The sequence below is a fragment of the Bombina bombina genome, chromosome 9 (genome assembly GCF_027579735.1).
Source record: "Bombina bombina isolate aBomBom1 chromosome 9, aBomBom1.pri, whole genome shotgun sequence".
NCBI classification, from domain to species: domain Eukaryota; kingdom Metazoa; phylum Chordata; class Amphibia; order Anura; family Bombinatoridae; genus Bombina; species Bombina bombina.
The window spans coordinates 48,484,218-48,510,656 of NC_069507.1; the positions used below are offsets into that span (position 1 = coordinate 48,484,218).

The 26,439-nt window shown below is 37.3% G+C and overlaps 1 protein-coding gene across 1 annotated transcript in view; it reads right to left on the reverse strand.

Moving 5' to 3' along the window:
* OGDHL (oxoglutarate dehydrogenase L) overlaps window positions 1-26,439 on the reverse strand; it is a 253,936-nt gene that overhangs the window by 201,945 nt on the left and 25,552 nt on the right. Inside the window, exon 2 of the mRNA XM_053692073.1 lies at window positions 20,124-20,358. Within this exon, the coding sequence (XP_053548048.1) occupies window positions 20,124-20,330 (207 nt within the window). The 5' untranslated portion in view covers window positions 20,331-20,358. The remainder of the gene's footprint in view (window positions 1-20,123; window positions 20,359-26,439) is intronic.

The window sequence follows — 26,439 nt, forward strand, 5'->3', positions numbered from 1 at the left end:
AAAACAAATCAGTGACCAATATAGCCACCTTTCTTTGCAAGGACACTCAAAAGCCTGCCATCCATGGATTCTGTCAGTGTTTTGATCTGTTCACCATCAACATTGCGTGCAGCAGCAACCACAGCCTCCCAGGCACTGTTCAGAGAGGTGTACTGTTTTCCCTCCTTGTAAATCTCACATTTGATGATGGACCACAGGTTCTCAATGGGGTTCAGATCAGGTGAACAAGGAGGCCATGTCATTAGATTTTCTTCTTTTATACCCTTTCTTGCCAGCCACGCTGTGGAGTACTTGGACGCGTGTGATGGAGCATTGTCCTGCATGAAAATCATGTTTTTCTTGAAGGATGCAGACTTCTTCCTGTACCACTGCTTGAAGAAGGTGTCTTCCAGAAACTGGCAGTAGGACTGGGAGTTGAGCTTGACTCCATCCTCAACCCGAAAAGGCCCCACAAGCTCATCTTTGATGATACCAGCCCAAACCAGTACTCCACCTCCACCTTGCTGGCGTCTGCGTCGGACTGGAGCTCTCTGCCCTTTACCAATCCAGCCACGAGCCCATCCAACTGGCCCATCAAGACTCAATCTCATTTCATCAGTCCATAAAACCTTAGAAAAATCAGTCTTGAGATATTTCTTTGCCCAGTCTTGGCGTTTCAGCTTGTGTGTCTTGTTCAGTGGTGGTTGTCTTTCAGCCTCTTACCTTGGCCATGTCTCTGAGTATTGCACACCTTGTACTTTTGGGCACTCCAGTGATGTTGCAGCTCTGAAATATGGCCAATATTGGCAGCTGCACGCTTGACTTTTCTCAGTTCATGGGCAGTTATTTTGCGCCTTGGTTTTTCCACATGCTTCTTGCGACCCTGTTGACTATTTTGAATGAAACGCTTGATTGTTCGATGATCACGCTTCAGAAGCTTTGCAATTTTAAGAGTGCTGCATCCCTCTGCAAGATATCTCACTATTTTTGACTTTTCTGAGCCTGTCAAGTCCTTCTTTTGACCCATTTTGCCAAAGGAAAGGAAGTTGCCTAATAATTATGCACACCTGATATAGGGTGTTGATGTCATTAGACCACACCCCTTCTCATTATAGAGATGCACATCACCTAATATGCTTAATTGGTAGTAGGCTTTCGAGCCTATACAGCTTGGAGTAAGACAACATGCATAAAGAGGATGATGTGGTCAAAATACTCATTTGCCTAATAATTCTGCACTCCCTGTACATTAGCAAGAACACTAGATGCCAGCACTATTTCCTGTCATGTAGTACTAATGTTATACATTAGCAAGAGCACTAGATGGCAGCACTATTTCCTGTCATGTAGTACTAATGTTATACATTAGCAAGAGCACTAGATGGCAGCACTATTTCCTGTCATGTAGTACTAATGTTATACATTAGCAAGAGCACTAGATGGCAGCACTATTTCCTGTCATGTAGTACTAATGTTATACATTAGCAAGAGCACTAGATGGCAGCGCTATTTCCTGTTATGTAGTACTAATGTTATACATTAGCAAGATCACTAAATGGCAGCACTATTTCCTGTCATGTAGTACTAATGTTATGCATTAGCAAGAGCACTAGATGCCAGCACTATTTCCTGTTATGTAGTACTAATGTTATACATTAGCAAGAGCACTAGATGGCAGCACTATTTCCTGTCATGTAGTACTAATGTTATACATTAGCAAGAGCACTAGATGGCAGCACTATTTCCTGTCATGTAGTACTAATGTTATACATTAGCAAGAGCACTAGAGGGCAGCACTATTTCCTGTTATGTAGTACTAATGTTATACATTAGCAAGAGCACTAGATGGCAGCACTATTTCCTGTCATGTAATACTAATGTTATACACTAGCAAGAGCACTAGATGGCAGCACTATTTCCTGTCATGTAGTACTAATGTGATACATTAGCAAGATCACTAGATGGCAGCACTATTTCCTGTCATGTAGTACTAATGTTATACATTAGTAAGATCACTAGATGGCAGCACTATTTCCTGTCATGTAGTACTAATGTTATACATTAGCAAGATCACTAGATGGCAGCACTATTTCCTGTTATGTAGTACTAATGTTATACATTAGCAAGAACACTATATGCCAGCACTATTTCCTGTCATGTAGCGCTGCAGACATGTGCACGCTACTTATCTAGATGTCTCTTCAAGAAAAGAATAACATGAGAACTAAGCAAATTTAATAATAGAATTAAATTGGAAACTTTTTTATAATTGTATTCTCTATCTGAATCATGAAAGAAAACATTTGGGTTTCACATATTCCTTTAAATGATACGGACGTACATCACCCACCTGCAATGTAGAAAGCAGATTCCCAATGATTAAAAGCTAGTGATCTAAACTGGTAATTTTACAAAATCTGTTAACTGGTGATGATAAATTAACCTGTTAGTGACTCCTCACCGATAGGAATATGCATTTGGCAATTTGCTTTAAAAATAGAATTTATACTTCATTCCAACAACAAAAAAAGCAGCTAGATTATCTAGATTGCCTTTTACAGTTTATTAGCAGGGGGGTTTCAAAGCATTAGGCGGTGGTCCTCCCCTCTGATGTATTTTACACAGGTAGTCCTCAGTTTACGCCGGGGTTAGGTTCCAGGAGGAATGGTTGTAAATCGAAACCGTTGTAAATTGAAACCCAGTATATAATGTAAGTCAATAGGAAGTGAGGGAGTTAGGTTCCAGGCCCCTCTCAAAATTGTCATAAGTAACACCTAATACATTATTTTTAAAGCTTTGAAATGAAGACTTTAAATGCTAAACAGCATTATAAACCTAATAATATAGATTGTATCATCATCATCTCTTGATATCACTTGCTGAAAAGCATATCTAGATATGCTCAGTATCTGCTGATTGGTTGCTGCACCTAAAGGCCTTGTGTGATTGGCTCACACATGTACATTGCTGTTTCTTCAACAAAGGATATCTAAAGAATTGAGCAAATTAGATAATAGAAGTAAATTGGAAAGTTGTTTAAACTTGCATGCCCTATCTGAATCATGAAAGTTTAAATAAGACTGTCCCTTTAAATAATCACACAACAGACTGCCCCTCTGCAAGATATCTCACTATTTTTGACTTTTCTGAGCCTGTCAAGTCCTTCTTTTGACCCATTTTGCCAAAGGAAAGGAAGTTGCCTAATAATTATGCACACCTGATATAGGGTGTTGATGTCATTAGACCACACCCCTTCTCATTATAGAGATGCACATCACCTAATATGCTTAATTGGTAGTAGGCTTTCAAGCCTATACAGCTTGGAGTAAGACAACATGCATAAAGAGGATGATGTGGTCAAAATACTAATTTGCCTAATAATTCTGCACTCCCTGTACATTAGCAAGAACACTAGATGCCAGCACTATTTCCTGTCATGTAGTACTAATGTTATACATTAGCAAGAGCACTAGATGGCAGCACTATTTCCTGTCATGTAGTACTAATGTTATACATTAGCAAGAGCACTAGATGGCAGCACTATTTCCTGTCATGTAGTACTAATGTTATACATTAGCAAGAACACTAGATGCCAGCACTATTTCCTGTCATGTAGTACTAATGTTATACATTAGCAAGAGCACTAGATGGCAGCACTATTTCCTGTTATGTAGTACTAATGTTATACATTAGCAAGAGCACTAGATGGCAGCACTATTTCCTGTTATGTAGTACTAATGTTATACATTAGCAAGAGCACTAGATGGCAGCACTATTTCCTGTCATGTAGTACTAATGTTATACATTAGCAAGAGCACTAGATGGCAGCACTATTTCCTGTCATGTAGTACTAATGTTATACATTAGCAAGAGCACTAGAGGGCAGCACTATTTCCTGTTATGTAGTACTAATGTTATACATTAGCAAGAGCACTAGATGGCAGCACTATTTCCTGTCATGTAATACTAATGTTATACACTAGCAAGAGCACTAGATGGCAGCACTATTTCCTGTCATGTAGTACTAATGTTATACATTAGCAAGATCACTAGATGGCAGCACTATTTCCTGTCATGTAGTACTAATGTTATACATTAGCAAGATCACTAGATGGCAGCACTATTTCCTGTCATGTTGTACTAATGTTATACATTAGCAAGATCACTAGATGGCAGCACTATTTCCTGTTATGTAGCACTAATGTTATACATTAGCAAGATCACTAGATGGCAGCACTATTTCCTGTCATGTAGTACTAATGTTATACATTAGCAAGATCACTAGATGGCAGCACTATTTCCTGTTATGTAGTACTAATGTTATACATTAGCAAGATCACTAGATGCCAGCACTATTTCCTGTCATGTAGCGCTGCAGACATGTGCACGCTACTTATCTAGATGTCTCTTCAACAAAAGAATAACATGAGAACTAAGCAAATTTAATAATAGAATTAAATTGGAAACTTTTTTATAATTGTATTCTCTATCTGAATCATGAAAGAAAACATTTGGGTTTCACATATTCCTTTAAATGATACGGACGTACATCACCCACCTGCAATGTAGAAAGCAGATTCCCAATGATTAAAAGCTAGTGATCTAAACTGGTAATGATAAATTAACCTGTTAGTGACTCCTCACCGATAGGAATATGCATTTGGCAATTTGCTTTAAAAATAGAATTTATACTTCATTCCAACAACAAAAAAAGCAGCTAGATTATCTAGATTGCCTTTTACAGTTTATTAGCAGGGGGGTTTCAAAGCATTAGGCGGTGGTCCTCCCCTCTGATGTATTTTACACAGGTAGTCCTCAGTTTACGCCGGGGTTAGGTTCCAGGAGGAATGGTTGTAAATTGAAACCGTTGTAAATTGAAACCCAGTATATAATGTAAGTCAATAGGAAGTGAGGGAGTTAGGTTCCAGGCCCCTCTCAAAATTGTCATAAGTAACACCTAATACATTATTTTTAAAGCTTTGAAATGAAGACTTTAAATGCTAAACAGCATTATAAACCTAATAATATAGATTGTATCATCATCATCTCTTGATATCACTTGCTGAAAAGCATATCTAGATATGCTCAGTATCTGCTGATTGGTTGCTGCACCTAAAGGCCTTGTGTGATTGGCTCACACATGTACATTGCTGTTTCTTCAACAAAGGATATCTAAAGAATTGAGCAAATTAGATAATAGAAGTAAATTGGAAAGTTGTTTAAACTTGCATGCCCTATCTGAATCATGAAAGTTTAAATAAGACTGTCCCTTTAAATAATCACACAACAGACTGCATCTTCAAAATTAACTCATAATGAACAAAAACGTTTTTTTACTTGCATTTTTCAGCAATCAGTTCTGTGCATTGTTAGCATGTTAGATAATATTGGGTCTGCACCTATTCTATGCATTTCAATCAGCAGTGATTAATAAGCAGTTAGGCACCCTCACCTCAAGCCACTGGACAGGAAGATAATAGGGAAGTGGCTGCTAAAACTTGTTGCTCGATAGCTAATATCTGCTCTGTGTACACAGATCAATTTCAGTCTGTTAAGTTGAATAACTTTGCTGCAAAACAAGCGGACAGCTCTACCTACTGGCTATTTTAATAAGTGCACTGCTTTCCAAAGCTTTTCAATAGCAGTCATATGACTGAAAAAAAGTTTGTTATTCTGAAACGGTGCAAATTGAACCGGCGTAAACCGAGGGCCACCTGTATTTATTTTTTGTTTTAATTTGGGGAATTTACATCTGATCCAGGGTTTCACACACAGTTCTCAAGAGCTGATTCTGTTCAAACAAAAGCGCAACACTCACAATTCAATTAGTACTTTGTTTCTCCTGTGTTAAAGGGACGGTCTACATAGAATTTTTATTTTTAAAAATACAGATAATCACTTTATTACACATTCCCCAGTTTTGCATAACCAACATGGTTATATTGATATACTTTTTACCTCTGTGATTACCTTTTATTTCAGCCTCTGCAGACTGTCAGTTCTTTTGACAGACAGACATGCATTTTAGCCAATCAGTGCTGACTCCTAGGTGTGCGTGAGCACACTTATCTATATGGCACACATGAACTAGTGCTGTCTAGCTGTGGAAAAACCTTCAAAATGCATTCAGATAAGAGGCGGCCTTCAAGGGCTAATAAATTAGCACAAGCCTACCTAGGTTAAGCTTTCAACTGAGAATACCAAGAGAACAAAGCAAAATGTATGATAAAAGTAAATTGGAAAGTTGTTTTAAATGACATGCCCCATCTGAATCATGAAAGTTTATTTTTGACTAGACTGTCCCTTTAAATGCGAGTTACTGATTAAGACAACAAATGTAATGCAGTCTCTGAGTATCTTTCTTCCACCTACATCCGGTCCTTTGCCTTATTCCACCACAACATGGCTTTGTTTTAGGTTTTGCCAAATCAGCTGCTGCTTGTGGTTTCCATAGGATAGTGGAAAGTATCACTGCTCCCTCCCCTTATATTCTTTAGCGCCCCCCTGTGGACTCCCACTTTGAAAACCACTGGTATATATCAAATGCTGTTCCTTCTAATACACAACATGTATTCCGGAAATGACCTGGCTAACAATATAAGATACTTATTGCCCTTTAAAGATTTGACAACAACTTTTTCAAACATAACCTGAACTACTTCTTCATTTAAATACAACTGGAATGTAACAGTCTACAATGTCAGTGCTCTACTTGGTAATAAAAGAATACAATACATTGTGCAACACAGCTTATGCCCCCAGACAGCTCAGCACACAGGCGAATGGACTTCTCTCTATTACAATAATGCTCATAATGAAATAAATCAATGTCACAAAAAAAAGTAAATGGAGGATTTTGCCATAAGGCCAAAATTACTTTGAAAACAAGATTTCAAGAGAATAATGCAAAAGCTACATACACAATGCCCGCAGTGCAAAACAAAGTACAATGGACCTATACGCTGCTAATGCTTCATATAAGCTCATACGCATTTAAGAACAAGCCCGGTTATTTATTTTTAGATAAAGACAATTATGTGCATTAACCAGCAAAGGGAAACTTAGAAAAGTGCTCTTAAATAGGGCAGAAAAGTCTCAGGGTTCACATAGTTATGTACAAGCAATAGTAAAATGCTGTAAAACATTTGCATATATTTCTTATACACTCGTCTCCCTTTAAACTACCCAAAAGTATGTTTATTTTATATATATATTTTTTTTTATCAGTGTTTCTCAATCCCTGGCCTCAGGGCACACTAACAGACTAACATTTCAGATTTACCCTTTGGTAAAAGTGAATAACCATGGTTACTGATCAGCTGATTATTTCACCCGTAAGTCCCAATAGCCTGAAATGCCGGTACAGAGGACAGGAATGTAGAAACACTGCTGTATATACACTATACAGACCATCAGCGGTGAATGCCTGCAAACGTGTTTTATTCTGAATGACGCAATACTTTATTATATCTCGGTGCCTGCAAAAAAATGTTTATAAAGCAAAGTCACATACAGTGATAGCTCTAACAAGGTGAAATGTTAAAAGGTATCCTCATACATACAATCCTAAACTTATAACTGTAGGTATGCGCTACACATTAAAAAGATAGTAAAGTCAAAATTAAACTTGTAATTCAGATAGAGCATGCAATTATATCATTTTCCAAATTTACATCTATTATCTATTTTGCTTCATTGAAAGAATTTTTTGAGTTTTATGTCCCTTTAACATTTGATATTTGAAGGGAGATGAGACCCCAAAATATTGATTTAGATAGAGCGGGTGATTTTAAACAACTTTCCAATTTACTTCTATTATCTAATTTGCCCCATTTCTCTTGATATCCTTTGTTGAAAAGCATATAGATAGGCTCAGTCGCTACTGATTGGTGGCTGCACATAGCTGCCTAGTGTGATTGGCTCACCCATGAGCATTGCTATTTCTTTAACAAAGGATATTTGAAGAATGAAGCAAATTAAATATTAGAAGTAAATTGGAATGTTGTTTAAAAAAATAGTATTCTCTATCAGAATCAGGAAAGAAAAATGTTCATGTCCCTTTAAGAAACAATGTAGCGTGCACCTCAAAGGCCAAAATTTTTCTTTGGCATGCTTTTTTATGTTACACCAATTGGTTCAATGGTGGTATAGAACAAGGCACGAAGCCAATCAGCAAACTGCACATACACTGTATATAGCCGTATGACATTAATGCACATGCACTGTATATAGCCGTATGACATTAATGCACATGCACTGTATATAGCCGTATGACATTAATGCACATGCACTGTATATAGCCGTATGACATTAATGCACATGCACTGTATATAGCCGTATGACATTAATGCACATGCACTGTATATAGCCGTATGACATTAATGCACATACACTGTATATAGCCGTATGACATTAATGCACATGCACTGTATATAGCCGTATGACATTAATGCACATGCACTGTATATAGCCGTATGACATTAATGCACATGCACTGTATATAGCCGTATGACATTAATGCACATGCACTGTATATAGCCGTATGACATTAATGCACATGCACTGTATATAGCCGTATGACATTAATGCACATACACTGTATATAGCCGTATGACATTAATGCACATACACTGTATATAGCCGTATGACATTAATGCACATACACTGTATATAGCCGTATGACATTAATGCACATGCACTGTATATAGCCGTATGACATTAATGCACATGCACTGTATATAGCCGTATGACATTAATGCACATGCACTGTATATAGCCGTATGACATTAATGCACATGCACTGTATATAGCCGTATGACATTAATGCACATGCACTGTATATAGCCGTATGACATTAATGCACATGCACTGTATATAGCCGTATGACATTAATGCACATGCACTGTATATAGCCGTATGACATTAATGCACATGTAGATGGTCCTTAACCAGTTTAAAAAAAAAAAATTAAGTGAACATGCTGGCAGTATTAGTTTAAAGTTAGTTTGATCCCTTTCTTTTTAGTTCACTTAGGGCAAGATTGCAAGTGGCGCGCTAATGTTAGCAATATCGTGCAGGCTGTTTTATCTCGCTAAGCGCAAACAGAAATTAATACCAAGAGAACAAAGTAAAATTGAGTATACAAGTAAATTGAAAGTTTTCTTAAAATTGCATTTTCTATCTAATTCATGAAAGATTCATTTTGAATTTCATGTCCCTTTAATTGTGCCCATGGAACAACCGCAAACCGCTATCACCTGTGCTGACTCCACCCATGGGATAAGATAAACTTTTAGCCCTCTAATCTGTTGCTGGAACTGCCACCGACTACAAAGTAATATCCAAAGCATAGGAATTAATTGACCTTGTAAACAATCGTGGAATGTTGCATAAATCTCATAACATTTTAGGCACCACTGAGAAGAGCTTCTTGTAGAAATACTTCAGTGTTCCTTTAAAGCAGACAGCCAAAAACAATCTCTACTAGTGAGTTACTATACAAATTCCATTCATACAGGCCGTAAGCACTAAACAGCCTTGTCAGACGTTAATCTTCCTCATACTACACAGGCCATAAAGTTCCTTATTGCTGTCTCAGGTATTTCCACAGCCATAACATAAATATGCAATAACATGTCACTTTGTGCCTATCCTGCTACAAATCATTGGTCAAAACACATCTTATTCAGACTTTGTCCTCAGCATCAGTCAATTAATTACAATATAGAATAATCAAGTACTGTTGCTGTTAAACATCTCGCAGAATTAGTTTTACACCACTGCTTCTACACAACAGCAAAAGAGAAGCAAGTTTTAACCCTTTACTCATGGATAGGATCAAAGACCTTGATGGAATTAACAGACGATCACAATTCCTACCTGAGGACTAAAAAGGTACACACATAGGTTGCTGTACAGAGGCGCACTGCAGTGTTCTTCATCCTCACAGACAGTGTATAGTGAGCAATATGTAAGCTTAAAGGGATAGTAAACAGATAATCCCTTTATTACCGATTCCCCAGTTTTCCATAACCAACACTGTTATATTAATAATATACTTTTACCTCTGTGATTACCTTGTATCTAAGCCTCTGCTGACTGCCTCCTTATCTCAGATCTTTTGAGAGGCTTGCATTTCAGGTTATTAGTGCTGACTCTTAAATAACTCCACGTGCGTGAGCACGTTATTTATATGAAGCACATGAACTAACGCCCTTTACCTGTGAAATAAGAGGTGGCCTTCAATGGCTTAGAAATTAGCATATGAGCCTACCTAGGTTTAGCTTTCAACTAAGAATACCAAGAGAAAAATGCAAATTTGATGATAAAAGTAAATTAGAAAGTTGTTTAAAAATTACATGCCCTATCTGAATCATGTCCTTTAAAAGGGACAGTAAAATCAAAATGCCACTTTCATGATTCATAATAGAATGGGAAAGTTGTTTAACCCTTTCGCTGCTAAGCTTTTTTTCACACCCCAGTGCTAAGCCAATTTTGAGCTTTTTTATGCTACTTACTTTTAAATATTATTGTAAGTCAAATTTCAGCTAGTGACCGACACAAATTATATATATTATATTTTTGTTTTGTCAGCAGGCTCAGCAAATTCAGAATATACCACATTTATATTTTTATTTCATGGTATGTGAGATAGCTGTGTAAATCAAACATAATTTATGTAAGAACTTACCTGATAAATTCATTTCTTTCATATTGGCAAGAGTCCATGAGCTAGTGACGTATGGGATATACAATCCTACCAGGAGGGGCAAAGTTTCCCAAACCTCAAAATGCCTATAAATACACTCCTCACCACACCCACAATTCAGTTTTACAAATAGCCAAGTAGTGGGGTGATAGAAAAAAAGGAATTGGAAATATAATTGTGCTTTATACAAGAGTCACTAGAGAGGGAGGGCTAAAAAACAAAACAGCCTTTTTCCGCTGAAAAAATTAAATCCACAACCAAAAAGGAATACGTTTTTCTCATAAATGAAAGAAAAAAAAACTTAAAACATAAGTAGAGGAATCAAACTGAAACAGCTGTCTGAAGAACTTTTCTACTAAAAACTGCTTCTGAAGAGGCAAATACATCAAAAAGGTAGAATTTAGTAAATGTATGCAAAGAAGACCAAGTTGCTGCTTTGCAAATCTGATCAACTGAAGCTTCATTCTTAAAAGCCCACGAAGTGGAGACTGATCTAGTAGAATTAGCTGTGATTCTCTGAGGCGGGCCGGACCCAACTCCAAATAAGCCTTATGAATCAAAAGCTTTAACCAAGATGCCAAGGAAATGGCAGAAGCTTTCTGACCTTTCCTAGAACCAGAAAAGACAACAAATAGACTAGAAGTCTTTCTAAAATCTTTAGTAGCGTCAACATAATATTTCCAAAGCTCTTACAACATCCAGAGAATGTAAAGGTCTTTCCAAAGATTTCTTAGGATTAGGACACAAAGAGGGAACAACAATTTCCCTATTAATGTTGTTAGAATTCACAACTTTAGGTAAAAATTTAAATGAAGTCCGCAAAACTGCCTGATCTTGATGCAAAATCAGAAAAGGTGACTCACAACAAAGAGCAGATAATTCAGAAACTCTTCTAGCAGAAGAGATAGCCAAAATGAACAACACTTTCCAAGAAATTAGTTTAATATCCAAAGAATGCATAGGCTCAAAAGGAGGAGCCTGTAAAGCCTTCAAAACCAAATTAAGACTCCAAGGAGGAGAAATTGATTTAAAGGGACAGTCTAGGCCAAAATAAACTTTCATGATTCAGATAGAGCATGTAATTTTAAACAATTTTCCAATTTACTTTTATCACCAATTTTGCTTTGTTCTCTTGGTATTCTTAGTTGAAAGCTTAACCTAGGAGGTTCATATGCTAATTTCTTAGACCTTGAAGCCCACCTCTTTCAGAATGCTTTTTAACAGTTTTTCACCAGTAGAGGGTGTTAGTTCACGTATTTCATATAGATAACACTGTGCTCGTGCACGAGAAGTTATCTGGGAGCAGGCACTGATTGGCTAGACTGCAAGTCTGTCAAAAGAACTGAAAAAAGGGGCAGTTTGCAGAGGCTTAGATACAAGATAATCACAGAGGTTAAAAGTATATTATTATAACTGTGTTAGTTATGCAAAACTGGGAAATGGATAATAAAGGAATTGTCTATCTTTTAAAACAATACAAATTCTGGTGTAGACTGTACCTTTAATGACAGGCTTGATACGGACCAAAGCTTGAACAAAACAGTGAGGAAGCTTAGCAATCTTTCTTTCTGTGAAATAAAACAGAAAGAGCAGAGATTTGTCCCTTCAAGGAACTTGCAGATAAACCTTTATCTAAACCATCCTGAAGAAACTGTAAAATTCTAGGAATTCTAAAAGAATGCCAGGAGAATTTATGAGAAGAACACCATGAAATATAAGTCTTCCAAAGTCGATAATAAATCTTCCTAGAAACAGATTTACGAGCCTGTAACATAGTATCAATCCCTGAGTCAGAGAAACCTCTATGACTAAGAAGGTCTGGTCTTAAAGGAAGTGGCCAAGGTTGACAACTGGACATCCGGGCAAGGTCCGCATACCAGAACCTGTGAGGCCATGCTGGAGCTACCAGAAACACAAACAAATGTTCCATAATGATTTTGGAAATGACTTTTGGAAGAAGAACTAGAGGTAGAAAGATATAAGCAGGTTGGTAAAACCAAGGAACTGCTAGCTCATCCACCGACTCCGCCTGAGGATCCCTGGACCAGGTACCTGGGAAGTTTCTTGTTTAGATGAGACGCCATCAGATCTATTTCTGGAAGACCCCACATCTTAAAAAACACATCTGGATGGAGAGACCACTCCCCCGGATGTAAAGTCTGACAGCTGAGATAATCCGCTTCCCAATTGTCTATACCTGGGATATGTACCGCAGAAATTAGACAAGAGCTGGATTCCGCCCAAGCAAGTATCCAAGATACTTCTTTCATAGCTAAAGGACTGTGAGTCCCATTCTGATGATTGACATATGCCACGGTTGTGACACTGGCTGTCTGAAAACAAATAAATGGTTCTCTCTTCAACAGAGGCCGAACCTGAAGAGCCCTGAAAAAGGCACGGAGTTGCAAAATATTGATTGGTAACCTCGCCTCTTGAGATTTCCAAACCCCTTGTGTGCTGTTAGAGTTCCCCAGACAGCTCCCCAACCTGAAAGACTTGCATCTGTTGTGATTACAGTCCAGGTTGGACAAACAAAAGAGGCCCCTTGAATTATACGGTGGTGGTCTAACCACCAAGTCAGAGAAAGTTGAACATTGGGATTTAAGAATATTAATTGTGATATCTTTGTATAATCCCTGCACCATTGCTTCAGCATACAAAGCTGGAGAGTCTCATATGAAAACGAGCAAAGTGGAACGCGTCTGATGTTGCAGTCATGAGACCTAAAACTTCCATGCACATAGCCACTGAAGGGAACTTTTGAGACTGAAGGTTCCGACAAGCTGAAACCAATTTTATTTGTCTCTTGTCTGTTAGAGACAGAGTCATGGACACTGAATCTATCTGGACACCTAAAAAGGTGACCCTTGTCTGAGGAACCAAGGAACTTTTTGGTAAATTGATCCTCCAACCACGTCTTTGAAGAAACAACACTAGTTGATATGTGTGAGATTCGGCAAAAGGTAAAGACAGATATCTTCCAAATAAGGAAACACCGCAATACCCTGTTCTCTGATTACAGAGAGTAGGGCACCGAGAACCTTTAAAAAAATTCTTGAAGCTGTCGCTAGGCCAAATGGAAGAGCGACAAATTGGTAATGCTTGTCTAGAAAAGAGAATCTCAGAAACCGATAGTGGTCTGGATGAATCAGAATATGAAGATATGCATCCTGTAAGTCTATCGTGGACATATAATGACCTTGCTGAACAAAAGGCAGAATAGTCCTTATAGTCACCATTTTGAAAGTTGGCACTCTCACAAAAAGGTTAAAAAATTTCAGATCCAGAACTAGTCTAAATGAATTTTCTTTCTTTGGGACAATGAATAGATTTGAATAAAACCCTAGACCCTGTTCCTGAAACGGAACTGGTATAATTACCCCTGAAAGCTCTAGATCTGAAACACACTTCAGAAAGGCCTGAGCCTTCACTGGGTTTGCTGGAACGCATGAGAGAAAAAATCTTTTCACAGGAGGTCTTACTCTGAATCCATTGATTTTGGACAGAATCTGCCCAAATGTCTTGGAAAAATTTAAGTCTGCCCCCCACCAGCTGAGCTGGAATGAGGGCCGCACCTTCATGCAGACTTGGGGGCTGGCTTTGGTTTCTTAAAAGGCTTGGATTCATTCCAATTTGAAGAGGGTTTCCAATTGGAACTAGATTCTTTGAGGGGAAGGATTGGCTTTCTGTTCCTTATTCTGTCGAAAAGAATGAAAATGCTTAGAAGCCTTAGATTTACCCTTAGATCTTTTATCCTGAGGTAAAAAAACTCCCTTCTCCCAGTAACAGTTGAAATAATTGAATCCAACTGAGAACCAAATAAATTGTTACCTTGGAAAGAAAGAGATAGTAATCTAGACTTAGATACCATGTAAGCATTCCAATATTTAAGCCACAAAGCTCTTATAGCTAAGATAGCTAAAGACATAGATTTAACATCAATCACAGATAAAATGATTAGCATGTTGAAGCAAGCGAACAATGCTAGACAAATCAGGATCTGTTTCCTGTTGCTCTAAACTTTCCAACCAAAAAGTTGATGCAGCTGCAACATCAGCCATAGAAATGGCAGGCCTGAGAAGATAGCCAGAATATAAATAAGCTTTCATTAGATAAGATTCAAGTTTCTTATCTAAAGGGTCATTAAAGGAAGTACTATCTTCCATAGGGATAGTAGTACGTTTGGCAAGAGTAGAGATAGCCCCATCAACTTTGGGGATTTCTTCCCAAAACTCCAATCTAATTGCTGGCAAGGGATGCAACTTTTTAAACCTAGCAGAAGGAATACAAAAAGTACCAGGCCTATTCCATTCCTTTGAAATCATATCAGAAATAGCATCAGGAACTGGAAAAACCTCTGGAGTAACCACAGGAGGTTTATAAACAGAATTCAAACGTTTACTAGTTTTAATATCAAGAGGACTAGTTTCCTCAATATCCAAAGTAATCAAAACCTCTATTAACAAGGAACGAATATACTCTTAAAGAGATAAGTAGATTTGTCAGTGTCAATCTCTGAGGTAGGATCTTCTGAATCAGATAGATCCTCATCAGAGGAGGATAAATCGGTATGTTGTCGGTCATTTGAAATTTCATCAACTTTATGAGACGTTTTAAAAGACCTTTTACGTTTATTAGAAGGTGGAATAGCAGACAAAGCCTTCTGAATCGCATTAGCAATAACATCTTTTATATTCACAGGGATATCATGTACATTAGATGTTGAAGGAACAACAGGCATTGTATAGTAAAGATGGATACATTCTCTGTATGTAAAAGTTTATCATGACAACTGTTACATACTACCGCTGGAGATATAATCTCTACTAATTTATAACAGATACACTTATCTTTGGTAGAACTGTTATCAGGCAGTAGGAATCCAACAGTGGTGTCTGAGACAGGATCAGATTGAGACATCTTACAAATGTAAAAGAAAAAACAACATAAAAAGCAAAATTATCAATTTCCTTATATGGCAGTTTCAGAAATGGGAAAAAAATGCAAACAGCATAGCCCTCTGAGCATAGAGAAAGGAAAGATGCATATAGGAAGTGGGGTTTAAATAATTAAATTATTTGGCGCCAAGTATGACGCGCAATGCAAAATGAAATTTTTTGGCTCCAACAACATCCGAAAACGACGCAACTCGCTTCATGGCAGACGCAACCTTGTGCAAGGAACCTGGTGTCAAGTAAGATGCCAGAAATGGCGAACTTGCATCATCTAACGTAACTTCACGCCAAAAAATTATCACGCCAAGATTGAAGCAATAAATAATAGGCTTGCGAAGCCACAAAATGCTAATTTTGCCTGCGAAATTTAAAGAAAACAGTGAATTTTGAAGAAAAGACTATACCCCAGGTAAGAAAAAAATAACTTCCTAAATACGTTTTCCTAATTTTGAAACTGATAGTCTGCAAAAAGGAAATATACATAAACCTGACTCATGTCAAATATAAGTACATTACATATATTTAGAACTTTACATTAATACATAAAGTGCCAAACCATAGCTGAGAGTGTCTTAAGCAATGAAAAAATACTTACCGAAAGACACCCATCCACATATAGCAGATAGCCAAACCAGTACTCAGTAGACAACATTGATGTTAGGATCAGCACTCCTGGGGCATCCCCTCCATATGTAACACTGCAGAATTTGCAGGAAATAAGTGCTCAAACCTTCACAGACCCCCCGCCAAGGTCTGAAGGAATATAGTAGAACAAAAAAGATGAAGGTAGCACTCTGTAACAGGAAACACCTTTAATAGGAGCAACGTTTCGAGGCCACTTGCCTCTTTCTCAAGCTTACACAAACTGAAAAGTGAACATGACTTTATTCACAAGGCAATTAGTGGAGGGCCAATCCCCAAGCTCACAAGGGGCGTGTGAAATATGACATCACACTACAAAGAAAAAATCAGTTGTTAACCCATTAGAGACTAACTGGAGAATTGGTCCAACAACTAAATACAATGACAAACAAAATTAAATTACACAGAGCAAAGAGATAGCATAATAGGATCAAAAATAAAAACATTAAACAAAAACATAAAATAAAAAACAAAAATATTTTAAATTAATGGCATGAGATCAAACTCTCTATTGAGTCCTTTTGGTGACATAGTGTCTAATAGCCAAATCCATTTGGCTTCTCTATATAATAAGTCTCTCAACCTCTCACCTCCTCTGGGTTTTTTATTTGCATGGTCAAAGACCATGAATCTTAATTAATTGGCTTGATGGCCTTTCTCCAGAAAATGTGAGGGGACAGGAAGATGAGACAGTTTCTCATTACCAATACTGGACTTGTGCTGGCAGAAGCAGTCCTTGACCTTCTGAGTGGTCTCGCCTATGTACAATAGACCACATGGGCACTTAAGGGCATACACTACGTATGTAGAATTACATGTAAAATACCCTGGGATCTTAAATTTCTTGCCTGTGTAAGGGTGAGATATTTCTCCACCTTTAATTACGCTATTACATTGTGCACACCCCAGGCATGGAAAAGTTCCATTCCTAGGGGTGCCCAAAAATGTTTGACCCTTAGCAGAGGTATTAATATAAGCATGCACCAATTTTTTACCCATGGTATTACCTTTACGATAAGTTGCTCGTGGGAATTCTTTGAATTCCAATATCTCAGGACAAGCTTCCTTCAGCACAAACCAATTCTTTTTGATAATGTAAAAAATGCTCTTACTCATAGTACTAAAAGTACTCACAAAAGAGATCCTATTAGAAAACCCTGTCTCCTTAGCTACAGGATCAACAGTAGGATCCACCTGGATCTGACTGAGTTCATGTGGGCTATACCCTCTCTTGATGAATTTCACCACCATCTGACCTGATCTTGCCTGACGTTTCTCTGGGTCACTGACAATTCTATTTACGCGTATAAGTTGGGACTTAGGTACGCTTTTGAATGTTCTAGGGGGGTGAAAACTAGATCTGTGCAACAAAGTGTTGCGATCAGTAGGCTTTGTATACAAATCTGTCTCCAATTTACCTTCTGAAATATATACCATGGTGTCAAGGAACTCAATATTAGTGGTACTTGCTTTCGCACTGAATCTTAAAAATGGGACTTCCCTCTCTATATCACCTTTTAATATATCGAGTTCCTCTTGGGTGCCCCGCCACAAGATGAAAAGGTCATCTATATAGCGAGTCCACCCTATACACCTTTTCTGAAATAACGGGTGTGTGTATACATACTTGTCTTCCACCCAATTCATAGTTAAACAGGCGTAAGATGGGGCCACATTTGACCCCATCGCCGTCCCTTTCTTTTGTAAATAGAAATGATTGTCATACATGAAATAATTGTTAGTTAATACCAACTCAAGTAACCTGGTCAAAAAATCACATTGAAAATCACTGTAGAGACCACATTGGGATAAGGCACTGTGTACACTCTCAACCCCCACACCATGGGGGATGACAGTGTACAACGATGCCACATCCCAAGTTGACAGCAAAACATCTTGTAAATCATCATATTGTTGAATTTTAGAAATAAAATCCAAGGTATCTTTAACATAAGATTGGCCAGAACTAACCAGAGGTGACAGAATCTTATCTAAGAACTGAGCTGTGGGACTTAATACTGAGCCTATGCCCGCCACAATAGGGCGGCCAGGAGGGTCAGTTAAGCTCTTGTGAATTTTGGGCATCACATAAAAAACTGGAGTGACAGGATTCTTAATTAATAAAAACTGGGCCAGTTTTTGACTGATAATTTCATAACGGGGTGTCCGTTATGAAATTATCAGTGTGATGTCAGTGTGATGTCATATTTCACACGCCCCTTGTGAGCCTGGGGATTGGCCCTCCACTAATTGCCTTGTGAATAAAGTCATGTTCACTTTTCAATTTGTGTAAGCTTGAGAAAGAGGCAAGTGGCCTCGAAATGTTGCTCCTATTAAAGGTGTTTCCTGTTACAGAGTGCTACCTTCATCTTTTTTGTTCTACAGTTATCAGTAGAGGTAGGTAATTAAACTATAAACACATTACTTATCTTCAGGTTTCAAATAAGGCACTAATAGCAGCGTACAGTGGCACACAGGTAGGTCATCACAATAGCTCTCAGAGTCAATATAATTCAGTAGAATACAGGCAGCTAATCTCAAAGATGTAGTATGAAACTCTTCTCCAAGATGTTACTTAGCAAACTCCCCAGCCCCCCTTAGCAAATTGTAATGATTAAACCTACAGGTTTTGCAGGCGTGTCCAGCTTTATGTCAATCATATATTTAATATAGCATGCATTTTAATTGATTAAGACTGTTTCTCATAACAAACAGATATGCTTACACTAGCCTCTCTCTCTCTCTCTTGGAATGTTACATTCCCCCCTTTCTAGATAAGCTCTGCTTTGAGAACACAAACACTAATATATATTATATCTCGGTTTGAATAATTAGTGCATGGAATTGTGAAAAGCTTTTAATCCCTTAAACCATCTTCTCCCACTTTACTCCACACACACCGAAATTCTCTCCTCTGGTTGTAGGACAGCCCACGATCACCCTACCAGTGGGCAGTATGGAGGCTCAAAAACATAGTATAATATATGATAATTCACTTTTCAATAAATGGACATTAGAAAAGGCTACTAAATCAGCAATACAGTGAATAGTTAACTACATTGTAACAAATTCTCCTCTTTTGAAATTGGCACATATTCATTGAGATGCATGCATGTGACCTTTAATTAAAATTAACAAATAATTTGCTTCCAAATCTCATGTTGCCATTGTTAGATTTCCTTCTTTGCATGGTATATTAATGCTGAGCCATGCTTTCCAACATCATATATGTGTGTTTATGTGTGTGTGTGTGGGGGGGGGGGGTAATTAAACCAATTGGTTGATACTAAAACACAAGCCAGAGTCAGGGGGTCAGCGGCAGGCAGGAAGAAATTCTGGAGTACAGGTTACATTCTATTATGTGCAGCACAAGATGAGAATTTGATCTCAACAATAAATACATATACACACACAATACACACACCATAACTTACTCTTCCATTATGCTTTTAATCTAGCTATGTGCATGCAAGCAAGTTTGAAACTTTGTATCCGTTAGGTTAATATTTTTATGCATTTTTGTTCATAGGAGCTTTGCACTCACATTTTATATATATATATATATATATATATATATATATATATATATATATATATATATATATATATATATATATATATATATATATATATATATATATATATATATAAAATGTATTTCCCCCTTCAGAATAAAGAAAAATCAAATAAGGTAATAATCCAGCTGTCTATAAGCCCTTGCGAACACTACACAAATAAACAGAATATTGCAAACATTTACTAAAGGCTTTGGTCCATATGTGTCTTTTTAACACTGTATATACATAATATGTATTTTCTAGGTAACCAGTTTAACTTACCTTGTGGACGCTTTTCGGATTCTCCAGCCATGCGTAATACATCTCTTCCACATAACTGGAATTATTTCCACTTAAAAATGGTTCTTTGGCTCCTGATGAATACACATAGCATCTCGGGTGTGTTGTCCTCAGTATAGCAGTCTGTTTCACCAGCAAACCAATTCCAGACGGTTTTAAGTTAGTGACAAGTGACCGGAGGTAACTCATTCTCTTTCATTAAGCTGCCAATCTCCACCTGTACAGCAAACACAATTTACAGATAACATTTTCCAATCTGCACAGCTGTAGAGCTACAAATGAATTAACATATTCAGGGATACTAAACAATTTTTTTCTTTCATGATTCAGATAGCGCATGCAATTTTAAGCAACTTTCTAATTTACTCCTAATATCAATTTTTCTTCGTTCACTTGCTATCTTTATTTAAAAAGCAGGAATTTAAAGCTTAGGAGCCAGAACATTTTAGGTTCAGCACCCTGGATAGTGCTTGCTTATTGGTGGCTACATTTAGCAAACCAATAAGCAAGCATAACCCAGGTTCTCAACCAAAAATGGGCCGGCTCAAATTCATTATTTTTCTGAAAATATCTTTTTATGGGATATGTGAAGAAATGTAAAGTCACTGCTGTTTCCAGTGATGCCATTTGTACTAGCCACAGCACACTCAGTCAGTAATCTAGAGTCAATACGAGAGTAATTCTATTGAGTGTGCAAAGCGCTAGAAACAGATGCATTTTAGTGCTTCCTTACAAAACTAAAATATTCCTGACGTGTAGTTCCTTTTATAAGTGTACAAAACACTATGCAAATAAATACTTACAACAATCAATTTAAATGCAGAGTATTTCCATCCAGTAGAAGCCAATTTTCTCTAATCTATATAAAACAGTGACCAAATCAAACAATTTTGTGAAATTTACAGGAAGGGTTTATCTATAGTGTATACAATAAAACAATAAAAGATATTTCTTTGAATGGACGGACAAGGTTTCCAGCTAGAAAACCTGTTCCAACATCTTCACAATGAGCAGGCAGAGGACGCTGTATGTTCACTTTCCTGCAGTTGTTATTGCACAAGAAAGTTCTTGTGCCACACCACCATCTGCTCTCATACAAGAGCAGGACCTGTCAATCACCCCAAATTCACCATCTCCGCCACATCTGAGGAACACAGGCAAAAGTCCTTTAGACTCAATCTATCGTCCAACAAACAGTTTAAAAAAGTAGTAACACAAAATAAAAAAAAACATATTTAGTTGTCTCACAAATTAAAGTGATTAAAAGTTATTATTCTGTTAAAATTGCATCAAAAAAAGAAATAAACATAAAATTCCCTATTCAGCGTAAATCGAATTTAAAACCCTTATAAAATATTTAAAGGGACAGTAAAGAAAAAAATGAAAGTTTCATGACTCAGATGAAAAGTTTCAGATAGAGCAGTGATGGCCAGCTTACTAATGCATGAGAGTGCAATACTGTAAGGCCCAGAGGCGCAGCACGAGCCACACTATACTTAAAGGGACATAATACTCATATGCTAAATCACTTGACACTGATGCAGTATAACTGTAAAAAGCTGACAGGAAAATATCACCTGAGCATCTCTATGTAAAAAAGGAAGATATTTTACCTCACAATCTCCTCAGCTCAGTAGAGTTAGTTCTGTGTAAAAAGTTATACTCAGCTGCTGCCCAGCTGCAGGTAAAAAAAAATGTAAAAAAAAAAATATGAAGAAATGAACAGCAGCCAATCAGCATCAACAGTGCTGAGGTCATTCTTTTACTTTGATCTCATGAGATTTCACTAAACTCTCATGAGATTTCATAGTAAACTTCCTTAAACTGAATAGGGAAATAAGATGAGTGTGCACGTTATCTCACTCCCTTAGCTGTCCCGGGACAGACATACTGATTTGCTGCTTAGAAGTCCTTTACAATGGGATGTGGCTACTGAGGAATTTTTGATGTAAAATATCTTTCTTTTTTACATAGAGATGTTCAGGTGATATTTTCTAGTCAGCTTTTTACAGCTATGCTGCATCACTTTCAAGTGTTTCAACATTTGGGTATCATGGCCCTTTAACCGACATTGGGTTTTAAAGCTAGGAACTTCGCTGTTATTGATAGTAGAGCCGATGGGCGCGATAAGCTTGAAGAGGCTGCTGCTGTGAAGGTCCAGTAAAGGAGTTTAGGCTTAGTGCGGCCAGCAGCTTGGGGCGTGCTGTCTCTTCCTAGATATATCATTAGGCGTGCATTAAGTTTAGAGCTGTTTTTCCTGTCGGAAGTGAACCTGACATCTCTTACTTCGATTCAGTTCTTGGTTATTTAGCATGAAGACTGAAGCAATCTTGTTCCTGCCCTGTCTTCCAGATTCTGACTTCAGCTACCCGACTGACCCCTATTCTGAGGCTAAAGACCCTTAGATTTGCTTTATGGTTAAAGGGACAGTGCATTCTGGAGTTGACTGTCCCTTTAAATAGCTTGCTGTCCCCTACTATTGTGATTGGTTTTGGTCCTGATGCCTGGCTTGTCTACAGATTATTCTATGGTATTATCTACAAGTGCCTGCAGAAAATCTCCTGATCCTTTGGTACCAAACACTAAATCAGGTAACACAGATGCAGATTTATTTAGGTAAGGATGCAGCTCTTATGAGTTGTTGCCACCATGCTTGAAGAAATCCCCAATTCTCTTGTTCTTGGGGGCCACAAAAACTTGTGCAGTGGGCCGCACATATCCCATACCTATGTATGCCCTCAAAGAAAGGAGCCACATGGTATAAGAAGTTTTCTTTTTAAACTGTATGTTAGTTTAATTTTGACATTTACATCCCTTAAATTATGCAATTTAAAAAAAAAAAAAAAATCTTTCATTATTTATTTTGTCTGTAATTGAATTCAGAAAATTGTGTGTGTGTGTGTGTGTGTGTGTTTGGGGGGGGGTTGTTCTACCATCCCTAGAAAGACCGCACGCACACTGCATGATCCAGAAACCCTGACCCTGCAACATTCTACCCAGTGATTGGCTGATCAGTGCAAGACCTCATTTATATCTTTCCATAAATGGCCACATGGCCACACCAAATAAGATAAATATACTCAAGAGGCAAAGGTTATGTTTCTGGACTTTTCCGAGACAATTGTCTAACAAAATTATGATTTATTTTTAAACCACTTACGTATACAGATCCTTGGCCATATGCATATAAACCATGCATATTATATTTGGGAGCTAGCAGTAAAGCACACGTTTAGAAGGCAGAAGCAAGCATTTGAGGCAACTGTGCCCTTAGTGCTTTCGGATAGCTCAACAGAGGTATCGGGGTTGAAAAGCTATACACAAGTGAGTAGGCATTTTTTATGTCCTTATAAATGTTCTAAAACCCCCACAAACTCTTTCAGAAGGGAATATATCCAACGAGTTTTAGAATGTATTCATTTGCAGTAATTAAAAAAGTAACCCATCAAATTTATGCTTCCAGCAAAGCCAAGCCAAGAAATCCATTTTCACATTTTCGTTTTCATTAAAGTAGTTTGCTGGCAATGCTATTAATGTCTTGGACGATGTGAATAAATAATAAAATTAAAAACATTGATTAAGATAGAAAAATATAAGGATATAAGGAACAAGGGCGCACATCAATCAGGGTTCGTTAACTAAACACGCCAGTTTATGAGAAAAAAATAAAAATAAAATGTTTTTCCTCCGAATAAAATGACATTAAGTAAATTTGTTCTCTCTCAAGGCCATAAAAAAATGCAAGCAAATTACTAAGGTAGTTTATTTTTAATATACCACATGGCACACAGTCAAATTAATAATATGATTAAAAGTACAATGTCACCAACATATCTGCCATGTCGAAATTAGGGATTATTTACTGAAAATATTTGCATAGGTATTTTTGTACAAGAAGCATTCTGCTCTTTTTAAAAGGGTCTCAAGAAATTAAATCAATTCAAAAGTAAAATAGGTAACAGAAAGTTTTGCAATATACATAAAATAAAGGTTTTGTCATGTTGGGATAGTATTTACTATTTATTAACATTATTACTATATATATTTGTAAATTACAGCAAATTCTGTAGCACTGACATTGTTTTATGGTTAACTTAAAGGGACATGAAACCCCCCAAAAAACATACAATTTTAAACATCTTTCCAACCCCAAGGCAGAACATACAGTGATCTGAGATGTCATCGCAGAAAATGCAATATGTCTGCAGAAAGAACAGGACACATGCAGGCACTGTTAGCGCTTGAACTTTGTAGTGCTGCTCCACATTAGACAGTTCTCCTCAAACAGAGCTGTGCTCTGGTTGCACTGTGTAAGGTTTCCTTAGCACAGTGCATCCAGAGCAAAGTGCTGTTTGAAGTGAGCAGTCAAATGTGCAGTAGCGCTGCAAAGCAGCAGCGCATTGCTTGTTGACTTGCTCTCAGAGAAAAAAAAATCAAACCCACACCCTAGTCTTTCCCAGTCTGCAAAGCTGTTTATTCTGAATGTAAGACGTTAGTATGAGCTTTGCATCTTTTTTATTACTACATTTCTATGTTAGACCAAGAGAAAAGGAAACATATTTATTCAAGAGACATTTTAAAATTTTCTGCACTATATTATAAAACGTTAAAAATTGCTTTACTCTTCAGTTAATCAACACATTGTAATTTAACTGGTGCCTTAGTGTAACTGTCTAATTTAAAATTGAATTTTATTTAAAAATAACCTGCAGAACATTTTTCACTAAAAAAATCTCATCACAGAAAGTGAAGAAAAGTTCTGCTTCTGGGCTTTCCAATTTACTTCTATTATCAATATTACTTTATTCTCTTGGTATCCTTAATTGAAGGAGCATCTATGCACTACAGGGAGCAAGCTGAACACATTGGTAAGCCAATTACAATAAGCATATATGTGCAGCCACCAATCAGCAGCTTGCTCCCCGCTCCTGGGCCTACCTTGGTATACTTTTCAATAAAAGATACCAAAAGAATGAAGCAAATTAGATGATAGAAGTCAATTGTAAAGTTGGTTAAAATGGTGTGCTCTATCGGAATCCTCAAAAACACAATTTGGGTTTATAAGTCCCTTTAAAGGAACACTTAACCCAAAAATTTCCTTTCATGATTCAGATAGAGCATGCAATTTTAAGCAACTTTCTAATTTACTCCTATGATCAATTTTGCTTTGTTCTCTTGCTATCTTTATTTAAAAAGCAGGAATGTGATGCATAGGAGCCGGCCCATTTTTGGTTGAGAACCTGGGGTATGCTTGCTTATTGGTGGGTAAATGTAAGTCTCCAATAAGCAAGCGCTATCCATGGTGCTGAACCTAAAATGGGCTGGCTGCTAAGATTTACATTCCGGCTTTTAAAATAAATATAGCAAGAGAACGAAGAAAAATTGATAATAGGAGTAAATTAGAAAGTTGCTTAAAATGTCATGCTCTATCTGAATCATGAAAGAAAAAATGTGGGTTCAGTGTCCCTTTAAAAGAAATTAAACAATCAAACAGAAGGAAGAGGTCCCTGCTCTGAAGAGTGTATAGTCTTTAAGCTAAGATTCAGAAATACATCAGAGCGCCAACTAATAAAGGCTGGGTCTAAATGAAATTATGTATAAAACTCCACAAATTTAAAAGGTAATAATTTATTCAATCTAGAAACAAGTACAATGCGTTCCAAGATTCACGAAATGGGTACAATACAATCTTGGAACGCATTGTACTTGTTGCTAGATTGAATCAATTATTACCTTTTAAATTTGTGGAGTTTTATACATAATTTCATTTAGAACCAGCCTTCATTAGTTGGCGCTCTGATGTATTTCTGAATCTCATATATTCCATATTTGACCACTAGGGGTCATCCATATTGGAGCTAAGGGTCTAACTCAGTAGGCGCTCAGGGTACCTCTTTAACATTAGTCTTTAAGCTAAAGAATGGGGAGACATAAAGGTGTAAAATAGACTGTCATGTAGTTTGTAGTTGCAGCATTGAGAAAGTGACACAGTCCAGGTTTTCTGCATGTACATGTCTATTCTTCCATACTCTGTCTTCTTTCTACACGCTGTCTCACATGAACCTGCATGCCAAATTTTCCTCACAGGCATAAAAATATCATGTATGTTTAGTTATGCTTATTTCTGGTGGCAGCCATCTTGGAAAGGTGCAGATATATTTCTATAGGAAAGAAATCTTAGCCAGACTTTAAAAGCATTGCTGCAACTCAGTGCTAATAATTATAAGTGTCCCTAATGCACATTTAGGACTCTCAACCTAAAGCCCAGGGTTATATCATAGCAAAACTGCTAGCAACG